The following is a 12,915-nucleotide window of genomic DNA, read 5'->3' as shown; positions in this document are numbered from 1 at the left end:
CAGGACACAAATGTGAACTCCACCTTGTCTACTTCTTTAGAAAGGCAGGGAATACATGAATAAATAATAATAGTATCAAGCAAGATTCAGGTCCTTTCCTCCGTGCTATAACCAACACTTGAAAGATAGCCACTTATAAGCAGGCTCTGACTGTTAGAATCTCTGAAGGCTCCCCAGAGGCAGGCAGAGAAAAATGATGGCTCCTTTCTCTGCATGTTGTGTATGTTTGTTTTATTTCTCCTTAGCAGTCAACTTTTCCTGGTGTTAAAAGTAACCTGGTTCTCCAGGAGCCTGAGATTAATTCATTTTAAGAAAATTATTGGAGGGACTGGAGCATAGAAGCAATTAGGAAAAGGAAGGATTTTTGTGGGGCAGTTGGTCGGACTGCTTCATTATGGTCTGACTGGGATGGAAAGGAAGGCAAAAGACATGTGATCTATTGGGGGAAGTGACCAAAGTAATGAACGAAATAAACCTGTTTCTCTTTGCGAGGTTAGGGGGAATGCTCATTGTTTCACATGTCTCCGCAGTATTGTCCAAGAACAACAGCAAGCCAATCCACACCACCATCCTGAACCCCCACGTTCACGTTATTGGTGATGACGCAGCCTGCATTGCCTACATCCGCTTGACACAGTATATCGATGGTCAAGGCCGACCCCGTACCACGCAGTCGGAAGAAACCCGTGTTTGGCACCGCCGTGACGGCAAGTGGCTGAATGTCCACTACCACTGCTCTGGGGCCCCGGCAGCTCCACTCCAGTGAAGCTGAAAGATGGGTATGTTGGGCCAGGAAAGTCTCTCCAGTACAAAGAGGAAGTATAATACAGCAGAGGAAGCCTTACCAAGGAGACCTGTGGATGGGAACTTGCAAAGATATATGGCGGTTCAAATCTCTTGGCTAAGTAGATAATGCTCACTACTGTTTTCCCAGCAGTGAAGCGCAAAGCATGCTGAAGGTGTCAGGCCTATCAGGTAGGGGTGGAAAAGGCAAAGGAGAAGGATGAACAAGACAAATGTGGTTTTCTCCCCTTAGTGTTGTTTCACAGTTGTCATTGTTCGGCCATCTTGAAGATTGGTGGGAGGTTCCAGCTGCCTCAAAAGAGTTTTTTTAGTCCAGCGTCTCCAGTCCCTGGAGGTGCAGGCTAACTCAGTGCTGGATTCCCTCCTGTCTACAAGAATAGGAATTCACCGAGCCAGAATTTTATTATCTATGCTTGGTGTTTCTCATGGTCTCCTGTTGAAGACCGTGTTGGGCAAAATCATGCACAAAATGCAGCGTGTCCCAATGTCTGGAATTGTTGAAGATTTAGCTTTGACAGCTTCAGAAGAGTGTTGGATACTTAATTTAGACAGAAAGCACTCAAGGCTGAAAGTCATAAAGTAAAGATATGTTTAGTTTTATAGGAGTTTAGTTCCAGGGAAGAAGCCAACCTCTGGTTGTTACAATGCTACAGGTTAGAAGGATGTACCATACACTGAAGCCTACATTTCTTGGCTCCTGACTTGATCCCCTCACTTCCTGTATTCACATAGATAAGAAGGAAATAAATTGTTCCAACCTGTTCCAGCAATATACTCCTGATATCATCTGCAATGATAAACAGCATAGTTAATCTGCTCATGCTGTTAATACATTTATATTTTTATACATCTAGGAACATGTCAATTCTGTGCACAAGTGAAGTACTACAGTTTGGTTGCATTTTAAAGGCACCTTAACCCATCTCCCAGTTCATTCTCTTTGACATGAATTCCTTTTGGTCTTTTTCCACCACTGAATCTTGAACCGTGGTTAAACATTTCATTGGCACCACCATGAAACATAGCTAACCAGGGTTCATTATTGAATGGAGTTTGCTAACCAGATTTCCTTCTTGGCGAAGTGCAGTGCTGAGATTACAGTTAACTCGAGTTAAAATACTTAATGGGAGCTTGCAGAAACAGGAAACCCCCCCACCCAAAAAACCTGCCTAATTATGCCAGCTGCTGGGTAATATCAGCTGTTCCATTAACCTGGCCACAATGATCCATGCGACGGGCACCTCCAGGCTTGACTACTGTAATTTGCGCTACGCGGGGCTGCCCTTGAAGCTGTCCCAGCGGGTGCAGAATGCTGCAGCGAGGCTCCTCACAGGGTCTCTGCCATGGGAGCATATTCACCCAGTGCTTTTCCAGCTGCACTGGCTCCCGGTGGAGTACAGGGTCAGATTTAAGGTGCTGGTTTTGACCTTTAAAGCCCTTCACGGCCTAGGACCCTCGTACCTACGGGACCGCCTCTCCCGGTATGCCCCACGGAGAGCCTCAAGGTCCATAAATAGCAACACCCTAGTGGTCCTGGGCCCTAAGGAAGTTAGATTAGCTTCAACCAGAGCCAGGGCCTTTTCAACTCTGGCTCCGGCCTGGTGGAACGCTCTGCCTCATGAGACCAGGGCCCTGCAGGATCTGATTTCTTTCCGCAGCACCTGTAAGACAGAGTTGTTCTGCCTGGCCTTTGGCTTGGAGCCAATTTGATTCCCTCCCCCTCTTTCTTTTTTCTTTTTCTTTCTCCTCCTTTGATGAGGCTACATTTTAATATTTTAATGTTGAATTTTAATTTTGTTTTTAAGTTGTATTCATTCAACTTGTTTTTATTATTGCTTGTTAGCCGCCCTGAGCCCGGCCTTGGCTGGGGAGGGCGGGGTATAAATTATTATTATTATTATTATTATTATTATTATTATTATTACATTTTCTTCTGTCTTCCCCCCCTTCAAATCCGTCTCCTCTTTCTGACTGCAGCAGCTTTCGGAGATACTCGGCGGGAGGGCAATATCTTCTCAGCAAGCAGCTCTGGAGTGCCTGAATTACAGCGACGGTCATGTTCGTTTTGACGTTTAAAAAAAAATATATGAATTACAAACCGGCAGCAGCCAAATGCACGAAACCCTGCATGAATCTGATGCTCCGGGCGCTGCCGCCTTTCTGTTGTTTTTCCATGGATCCATCGTGTCTGTTTCTGCTGTACGAAGGTGTCTTTTAAATCTCAAGAGAGAAACCCATATTGTTTGTATAGAAAAGAGATCATCATCCATGACGGAGTGTCCAGCGCCTCCTCTCCAGGGCTGATGATGGGGCAGCAGCTGTGGAGCATCTTTCGGAACCGGAGCAAAGAAGGGGGAAGAGAAAGCAGCTCAGGCAGCAAAATGCTGGAACCTGTGCTCTGTGAAGGCACAGTGGGAACTAACATGTCCGGGCTATGCTGCAGCTTTAATCGGCGAGATGTGGCTGGCGGCGAGCTCTCGGGGCCAGCGTGGAGAAAAGGGGGCAAGGTGGAAAGAGGACATTTTTCAGCCCTTTGCCATACAGCAGACTGACTTGAGCCCAAGGGTCAGCGGTGGAGATGTGCAGCAGCCAGCCGTTTGCTCGGCCACTGGGTCCCACTGATGGACTGCGTTAAAATGAACAAGAATGTTTTAAGGAACAAATGTGAGCTGGATTAAATAGCGTAGGAGCTTGCTCTTCAGAGGTGCACTGATTTTTATTTTATTTTTTCAGAAACAGCCACTCCTTGGAGGCATGAAGTCAGCTTATAAGGGCAAAGTTTAAGAGCAAATGATATTAGGGGGAAGAGGGTACGTGAATGGCTTGTTTTGATTTTGTTTTGTTTAGAATAGATGGGATCCAGATTGCTGCGGAATATGTGCTGCTTAGGAAACAGTTGAAAAGCTTTGTGTTAACATCCTGCCCTGAAGTTTTGCACACACACATGCGTTAGCTTCCTGTACGGTGTGTAACTTAGTTTGTGTTTTATACTGAAATAGATTCTATATATATATAAATATATATATGCACCCCTGTAACTATGGGGCTTGCTGGTTTCCCAGTTTTATTTGTTTTCTGATAAATGAGCAAAGGGAGCCAGCGATTTCAGGCAACAGCTTTGTTTCCTGTTGTTCCATTGGGTGTATTTTATTTTCTTTAATCTCTCTCCCTCCTATCATCTGTGGTGGTGTGTTTACTCAGTTAAACGTTGAATCAGAACTTTGGTTTTACTTTATGCAGAAGGTTCTCCAGTTTCTGCTGTAGTTACGACTAGGAACCCAACACACCCATATAGGGGATTGCCAGTTTGCATTGGCCACAATTGTCTCCCTTGCCACCAAGAAGGGCAAGCATTGCTCTTTATTCCCTACATAGAAAATGTTTGACAGTTGTACACCTTGGCCATTGTTTTACCCATTTTTTATGTAGTAGAAGCGGGATAGAAACCTTCCCGGTAAACTTTGACGTTCAGATTGACTCCCTGTCTTCTAGACACGGAGAACACCAAATCGCTTTTGCATGTACGGTCACCTAAATTTGAGAATATGGGATTCCATTATATTACACTCCAGCCCTTTGCTGCCTAAAAAGGACTAAGCAGAATAGCAGGAAGACAACCTTTTGATGGAGTTTTAGGACAACAGAAAGTTGCGACGATCCCATGGAACAGAAGGAATGTGTTTTCTACTTTGTAGTGAACATCCTAGCTTCTGTTACTGCTAACAAGGCTGATAGCTCAGTCCCACGGCATTTATCACAGCTTATCTTCAGCACAGCAAAGGGAATTTACCCTTTGCGAGGTTTGTCTGCGCAAATCCTTCAACCCTTTTCAGCCTCGTCTAGAGCCAGGTGAAGGAGAAAAGGAATGCTGTCTCAAGTAGTGGGATAGAAGTGAGACCTTTAATGTAAAACATCCTTAGATAGCACTAAGCTTAGTGAGTGAGGCGACAAAGAAAATCCTTGATAATTTTATTCAGGTTTTTAACAATAAAGCCACGAAGTGGGGAACAGGAAATTAGTTATGCAGCTTTTTAAAAATGACAAATTCTGCATGCTTTTAGGTCTGATCTTTCCTTGTCTCTTTATCTGAAGATTATTAATGATAAACCCTCTCTGTATTAAGTATCTGCATCTTTCAAAAATATTTTTTTTTTGGAACAGTTTTGAGTTGAAGTTTTTTGTCTTTGTTTTTGCACAGTCTTCGAGACATGTTCTAATTTAATGAGAACCTTAGCTTGGTATGGCCATTATCCAACACAGCTATAAACCTTTAGCATTCTTAATGTTCTCTTATGGGGTTAATGTAAGCATCTATATATAATATTATATCAAGTTTTAAACAGGAAATGGAAGATGTTTGATGCAAAAATTTTGCATGATAGAGAATTAATTGAAATCAAGTTAGGCTTTTTTCTGAATGTTGGTAGAACCTTCATAGCTTTGTTATAATGAAACCTTGAACCGGAAATATTTAATAAAATAACATTTAAATGGTGCAAAGTCATATAGTACTCTTGTATTCTCCTGAATCTTTGGGGAAAATAGGCCTTGGGCTGTTTAGACACACACTGCTTTCTCAAATCTGCTAATAAGAGGCAAATTCATTTGATTGCATTTTTCATTTCTGGTGAATCAGCTCGTTTTGGATATGTGTATAAATATGATCGCTGACCTATAGAAAAGGAAAAAGAATGCAAAGAAATTAGTGCATCCAAAAATATTGGTGGGACGCAATAGAATTTTGTTGAATTACTGCTGACTTGCTACACATTAAAAATCATGTTGTGTTACACACTCTTTTTTGTTTTATGCCACCTGAGTTATTGCAAATCTCTTGCCTTTTTATGAGGACAAAATAGGTATGAAGTCTAGTGTGGTGTATGCAACTAAATCATGTTGCATTACATTAGACCCAGTGTTGTTTGATGATACATCAGGTGCCTTGTCATTCTTTTTTTTACTTTTTACTTTTTCTGTGTTCAGTTTTGGTGGTGATTGATTCTGGAGATCTTGAGTGGAAAATGGGGAGAGCTGGCTCTAGGTTTTGGTGGACCATTGGTAGGCTTCTGGTCTCTTTATTTTAAGGCAAAAAGAGAGTGCAAAGAGCTCTGAAAGGACTTCTCCAAACAGAATGAATGGACGTTAAAATGATAAATGCAATTCAGTGAAAACAGGTGTAAATCGATGCATGCCGGGGCAGAGAATTTTCATTTCACTTATACGCTCATGAGGTCTGAACTGGTGGTGAGTGACTCAGGGTGCAGCAGCTGTGAACAAGACAAATTCCATGGTAGGGATCAATAGGAAAGGAATTGAAAATAAAACTGCCAGTATAATAATGCCATTATTATTATTATTACTACAGGCAGCTCTGTATCACGAAGTTTTTAAAGTTTGATCTTTTATTATGTTTCAATATATGCTGTAAGCCGCCCAGAGTGGCTGGGAAAACCCAACCAGATGGGCGGGATATAAATAATAAAATTATAATAATTATAATAATACAAATCTATGGTGTGACCACATTTGGAATACTGTGTACAGTTCTTACTGCCCCACCTCAAGAAGGGCATTGTAGAGTTGGGAGAAGGCTCAAAAAAGAACAGCCAAATTACTAAGAGGATGAAGCAACTCTTCTATGAAGAAAGGTTGCAGTCTTTGGTACTTTTTAGTTCAGAGGAAAGGCAGGTGACATGACAGTAGTTTATAAAATTGTGCATGGTATTAAAAAAAAAGAGCGGAATTTTTTCTCCCTGTCTCATGACACCAGAATTTGTGGACAATCCAGTAAAGCCGAATGTTGGAAGATTCAGGACAGGTAAAAAGAATTTCTTCATGCAGCACCTGGTACAGCACATGTTAAAATTATGGCCCTATCTTTCACAGGAGGCAGTGATGGCCACCCACTGGGATGGCTTCAGGAGATTAGACCGTTTCATGGAGGACCAGGCTATCATTGGCTACCAGCCATGAGGTCTATGTTCTACCTCCACAGTCAGAGGTGTCACGTCCCTGAATACCAGTACTAGAAATCACAGGTGAGCAGAACGCTGTTGCACTCACGTCAAGCTTGTAGGTTTCCCCTAGGCCTCTGGCTGCCCACTGTGAGAAAAGGATGCTAGACTGTGAGAACAGGATGTTAGATGTGCCATGAAGCTGATGCATCATTCTATTCCTGTGTTCCTCAGCACAGTGTGGTCCCTCGCCAAGAGAATGGACAGGTGGCCAGAACTCCTCCTTTCTGCCACCTGCTAACTCTTCCATAGAGACAAGAATGTGAGTTGATGACAGTAGTAGCAAGGAACAGCCATTACTTGCTCTGATGGTGTTTCCTGCTTGGCAGGGGGTTGGACTCGATGGCCCTTGTGGTCTCTTCCAACTCTATGATTCTATGATTCTATGCTCATTCTTCTCCTGTCGTCTTTTGGGCTGTTGTATGAATTCAGCGCAGAGGGAAAGAACAGGTGAAAACACCGTGGGGGGCTGTTCATCCCACCACTGACTCACCTGCTCAGGAGCAGATCAGGAGTCAGCATTGGGGCACTCCAGGGCCTCTTCATCTGCCTGAATATGCCAACTACTGACACTACCCCTGGGGGGAAATGGTTAAGCATCAATTTTATCTGATATTCCTCTACTCAGAATTGTTGCTTGCCAGGACTGCTTTGTTAAAATACAGAAGAAGAGGCCTGGTTACTGGTTGTAAAGGTACATTTGGAAGACAAGAGCATGTCCTCTTGTTCTTCACCTGAGCACCCACTGGGTTGAATGAACTTGTGTTGGACTACCATGCACTTTTTTCCTTTTTTGTTCACCCAAACCTACTTGACCTATTGCTTGCAAAATGGCTATCCTGTTTCACCTTCATACACTATTATCTTTAACAAGTGTTTGAAAAGAACGGTGGGTGTGTTTGTCAATTCATTAGTGGGACAGGTGTTTAAACCTCTGCTTGTTGCTACCGTGGTACCTCAGGTTACAAACACTTCATGTTACAGACTCCGCTAACCCAGAAATATTACCTCGGGTTAAGAACTTTGCTTCAGGATGAGAACAGAAATTACACCGCGGTGGCAGCGGGAGGCCCCATTAGGTAAAGTGGTACCTCAGTTAAGAACAGTTTCAGGTTAAGAAAGGACCTCCAGAACGAATTAAGTTCTTAACCCAAGGTACCACTGTACTTGCTTCTATCCCAAAGACTCGGGGTGGATAATAAAGTTTATAATAACAACATTTTCACCCATTACCAAGGTAATCATATATAAGCTGAGCCTGCACCTTCTATTGTGGTAGTTCCGAGTGTCCCTCAGTTAAGAGGAGACATGGAACCTTTGTGATCTCAACATTATTTGGTGTAAACTATATGCATTTCTTCCTGAAGAAAATACTGAGAACTACAACCTAGGTCTTTAGGACGATATGTCCAAGGTTTGTATATGGCAACATGTTTAACTTGCCAGAAAAATTAAAAAATTAAGGTTGCCGGAAAAAGCAGTTGAATTGAAATGAGGTTCATAATTGTTCTGTATCTTTGGTCATAAGGTACTTTTGCATAGATGATAACACCTTCCACTAGATTGCGCTAACCATCTTGAGTGCAGTTGTCACCAGAAATGCTGCATTTAATGCCAATGGAGACTGTTGTCAAGTCTTTTTTTAAAAAAAAAAAAGAGAGGAAGAAGCTGTCATGGGCCTAGATTTCCAGCGTTGAGGGTAACTCTTCCAGTTTATGTGTATTGAACTGTAATTCATTGCATAGTGCATATATAAAATGGAACCCCAGGCTTGCTAATGAAGTATTAGTAGTAAATGCTAATAATTTTGTACTTATTAAACAGCATTGCACTGAATGAAGCCTGTTCTTCGGGGGCGGCGGGGGGAGCATTTATTCACGATGATTTTCCAGGAAGCCAAGTATGTGACCACTTCCCAGACTGCTGAAATCCTCAGGCTTTTTGCTTCTGTTCTGGGAGTAATACGATTACTCCGTTAATCCAGAAGTATTCAGAGTAGATTAATTTGTAGAATTAGTTCAGAACTAATAAGATGGAATTCTAACAGAAAAAAAAATGAATGAATGAAGCCTCTGAGTGTTCTGTGTCAGGATTGTATAAACTTGAATCAACAAAGGAGAGCAGGGAGGATGTGGTGGCTGCAGAAAATAATAGCAGATGTAGCCTTTGACATCTAAGGAGCTTATTTAGTTCATTTTAGCCAAATAAAGTGCAGAGGGGGTCAAGGAATACCATTCAAATCCAAAAGTGAGTGACTTTCGTTTGTCTGTCTGGGTTACTTTAGACAAAGCAAGTAACAGCATAACAGTTTTTACCCCAAAATAAAAACTTTTTAGCCAAAGGGTTCTCAAATCTAGATAATAGCTTTGGAATGGTAACGGAAAAGATTTGACTGCAGAAATGTTTGAGAGCAATGACTATTAGCCACAATAGTGAATCTTCTATCTCCACTGTGCCTCGGAATACAGTTGTTGGGAACAGCCGGTGCAGAGAGTGCCGCTTGCAGGCTTTCTGCGGGCAGCTGAGATTGGCCGTTGAGAGAACACAGCACTCAACTAGATGGGCCTTTGGCCTGATCCAGCAAGCTATTATGAAATGGACTTAAAAGCTTCTTCCCCTCCATTAAATTGATGTGGAATGCTGTGCATTAGGAAGGGTGATGAATACATGAATTTTTCATGCATGGCAGATAAAAAGAAAATACATTTCTTGGTCTGGTTTACGTATGATGATACTGAGTCACAGAACTCGTGGTTTCCAAACAACCTTTTAGGAACCTAGATGCAGAGGATGTTAAAAAATGGGCCACACACCTGTTTTATGCTGGTTCTCTACTCATTTTTAGTTGCATTGTCATACTGTATAAACGACTCTTTTCTTGTTTTAGTTGCTGACAAACTGAAGCTTTTGCTATGTACGCAGAAGGCTTTCCTTTCCTGAGCCACGGAATATGAGGCATATTGGAACAAAGACTGCACACTCAAAGTGGGCTTTGTGCCATCAGTTTTGCACCCTATGCCTCCAAAGCTCTTGCAGCACGATACATAGGGGTTTCTCATTTCATTCCGACAGCCGCCTTGTGTGGAAGCCTAGGTCGAGAGCACACTAGTTAGCTTCATGCCTGAGTGGCAATTTGAATCTGAAATTCCCTGGGACAAGTCCAACACACTATTTACTACACTGAATTGGATCTCAGTCATGTTCATTTGCTGGGGGGGGGAGGGGGAGACGACACATTGCAATGAGTTTAGATGTGTATGTATCTAAAGCATTGAAAGAGGAGACCCAATTCTGCAGGTCACAGTCTGTTGTGTTTGTACCACTTCAGTCTTTCATTATGTACCTTTTGGTTGATGGATTTATTGGGGTTTTTTAGAATCCCTGTGGTCTATTGATATTAATTAAATTTAGAAAGCAAGGAGGATGTACTCAGGATCCTAAGAGTTTAAGACATAACTCATCTTTATTAATGTACTCCTGAATATTTCTACTTGCTAAAGAAGGCATGGGGCGTGGGTGGCGCTGTAGGTTAAACCACAGAGCCTAGGACTTGCCGATCAGAAGGTTGGCGGTTCGAATCCCCGCGACTGGGTGAGCTCCTATTGCTCAGTCCCTGCTCCTGCCAACCTAGCAGTTCAAAAGCACGTCAAAGTTCAAGTAGATAAATAGGTACCATTCCGGCGGGAAGGTAAACGGCGTTTCCGTGCACTGCTCTGGTTCGCCAGAAGCGGCTTAGTCATGCTGACCACATGACCCGGAAGCTGTACGCCGGCTCCCTCGGCCAATAAAGCGAGATGAGCGCCGCAACCCCAGAGTCGGCCACGACTGGACCTTTACCTTAAGGTGACAACTTAAAATTGTCAGAATCCTGCTTACAAGCCAGTTAGGGTTGTGAACTTTTGCCCATTTAAACATGTTCCCATCCCACTGCACCTTTCATTTTTTTAAAAGGCAGCCTTGACCTGTACTGAAAACTGGAGTTCTGATTACAGAGTTGCCATGGAAACCTCGCCTTTCTCACCTAAGCTATTCATTGGCTGCCTGACCTGGCACAAACCTTTTCTTGTTCTGTGTTCTCCTTATGTGACATGGCAGGGCTATCAATGATCTGCACCACCGAGAGGTAACGATATGTTTTTAGGTTAACACTATCGGGTTTTCACTCGGAGGTACCCATAAATGCTCAGCCACTGAATCCCCTCACACTACAAGGTTGCTGAAGGATTACTATAGAATACAATCTTCCTTACCCAAAAGCATTTCATATATCCCACTCCAGAACAGGAGTGTCATTCCATATTTCAGTATAGCAGGGGAAGGCAAGATTTCAAGGTTCAGTTCGATTTGGCCTAGGCTTGAATAAATCCAAGATTTAGTCTATAGAGATACGATATGGATTTACATTTGCAGTGAAATTGGAAAAGGTCGGTGTAATTTAGGAGCATTTCTTATGGCACCTCCTCACTTCATAGCAGCAAGAGATTGAGGTGGTCATGAGATATGGACTGAAACACTGAAGGGAGTAAATCCTTCCTGCACTCTCTAAATTTATTATTTGCCCCCCCCCATCCTTTCTCTGTATGATTCTACCCCCACACACACACACACTGCTTTATGAATACTTATTTTAAATAGTTTTAATAACACCCTTCATCAAATTGGTTCTAGGTTCAGTAGCGAGCTGTGGCTCACGTATTTCTGATGTGTACAGAATCACAGAATTGTAAGTTGGAAGGGACCCAAAGGATCAACCCCATCAAATACAGGAATCCTACACAAAGCGCTCTCTCCGTGGGCTTGAACCACCAACCTTCTGGCTCACAGCCAGCCACACTGACCTGTTTGTGCCACCTGAGATGCCTCACATCCAGTTAGAACCTGAAATACTCCTAGTGTCTCATACAGTCGAATGAACTTGGAGTCTGATGAGCAAGGCTGCTGCTGTCTTACTACAATAAATCATTTTAACACCTAAAGTGCTGCTGCCTGCTGAATGAAATAGTTGCTGTCATCCATCCCTTGAAGTTTTCCTGGTGTCTTATGTTTGCTTCTTCTGTTCCTCTGAACTAAAAACTGGAAACGGCGTTTTTTATTGAACTCTGTAATTCACATCTGTGGCGGTGTCACTACCCAATGTATAATCATGACCTCAACAAGTTGTCACATTTTCTTTTCCACTGTTCTTGTGGCCAAGTTTTTATACCAAGGCACACCTCTGAAAGCCACAACCGGTACCTTCTGCTCTAAATAAAACCTGGTGTTGGCCAATTGCAGAAATGCAGCTCAATTCAGACAAATATAGTCATCCCTGGCAAGCAGACACTGGTGGGTTTTATGATAATTAACTAAACCATAGACAAGATCACTTCAATCTACCTAAAACCAAATCAAGCAGACAGTTACGTTAATTTACATGTGCCCAGAGGTCAACCAAAACAAGTTTACAACCCTTTCCAAAAGTGCTTTGGGCTTTGGAGTGGTTTGGGCTTTGGAGTGCCTACGCTGGAAGAGAAAAACTGTCGTCCTGCCCCTGTACACTTAACGTATGCTGCCTGCCCCTGCCTCTAAACAGTCATGCATTAGCAGGTTAGCATGGTTTGCAAAGAAAAAGCTCCTGTATATGGGCTTCCATGTTATTGGAACACCAGATTGGGAATAGGTTTTTCCTTTGCAAGGCTAGGAAGCTTGCCGGGCGCAGGAATAAGAGCATGAGTGCGATGCTCTCTTCATGAGTTAATCTTGTGCTAGTTTTTTCTACTTACAAGGGTCATCTAGTCGAACCCCCTGCAATGCAGGAATCTTAGCTAGATCATGCATAACAGATGGCCATCCAGTGCTCAAAAACCTCCAAGAAAGGATGGTAGAATGGAGAGCATCATTTCACTGCAAGTGAGGGGGGTGCATTTTTTAAAAAAATTCTAGAATAAGAAAATACACACACATAGCCAGAACGTTTATAGACCAGCTCCACCCCTGCTGTGCTAATTTTCTACTTGCAAAGAGAGATTTCATTCTTTGAGGCAGAAAACATTCACACAAAAATGCAATCAGCAACCCGCCCTACATCCTGTTGTACCACCTCCAGCCTCCTTATTAA

The 12,915-nt window shown here is 42.8% G+C and overlaps 1 protein-coding gene and 1 long non-coding RNA gene across 32 annotated transcripts in view; both read left to right on the top strand.

Annotated features, from left to right (window-relative positions):
* CAMK2G (calcium/calmodulin dependent protein kinase II gamma) overlaps window positions 1-3,860 on the top strand; it is a 158,373-nt gene extending 154,513 nt beyond the window's left edge. For 30 of the 31 annotated variants that reach the window (XM_053388033.1, XM_053388028.1, XM_053388035.1 and 27 more), the window contains 2 exons: window positions 531-779; window positions 2,782-3,860. In XM_053388033.1, coding sequence (XP_053244008.1) covers window positions 531-766 — 236 coding nt within the window. In that variant the 3' untranslated portion in view covers window positions 767-779; window positions 2,782-3,860. The remainder of the gene's footprint in view (window positions 1-530; window positions 780-2,781) is intronic. The other variant, XM_053388029.1, reaches the window with a different exon arrangement.
* Window positions 3,861-10,685: 6,825 nt separating this feature from the next.
* LOC128413700 (uncharacterized) lies at window positions 10,686-11,794 on the top strand. The gene is made up of 2 exons (XR_008330407.1): window positions 10,686-10,941; window positions 11,487-11,794. It is a non-coding gene; the product is annotated as an uncharacterized LOC128413700 (long non-coding RNA).
* Window positions 11,795-12,915: the final 1,121 nt, after the last annotated feature.

This window comes from Podarcis raffonei, chromosome 5 (assembly GCF_027172205.1).
Source record: "Podarcis raffonei isolate rPodRaf1 chromosome 5, rPodRaf1.pri, whole genome shotgun sequence".
NCBI classification, from domain to species: domain Eukaryota; kingdom Metazoa; phylum Chordata; class Lepidosauria; order Squamata; family Lacertidae; genus Podarcis; species Podarcis raffonei.
The sequence above is the reverse complement of the archived record's forward strand: the minus strand, read 5'-3'. Positions and strand labels throughout refer to the sequence as shown.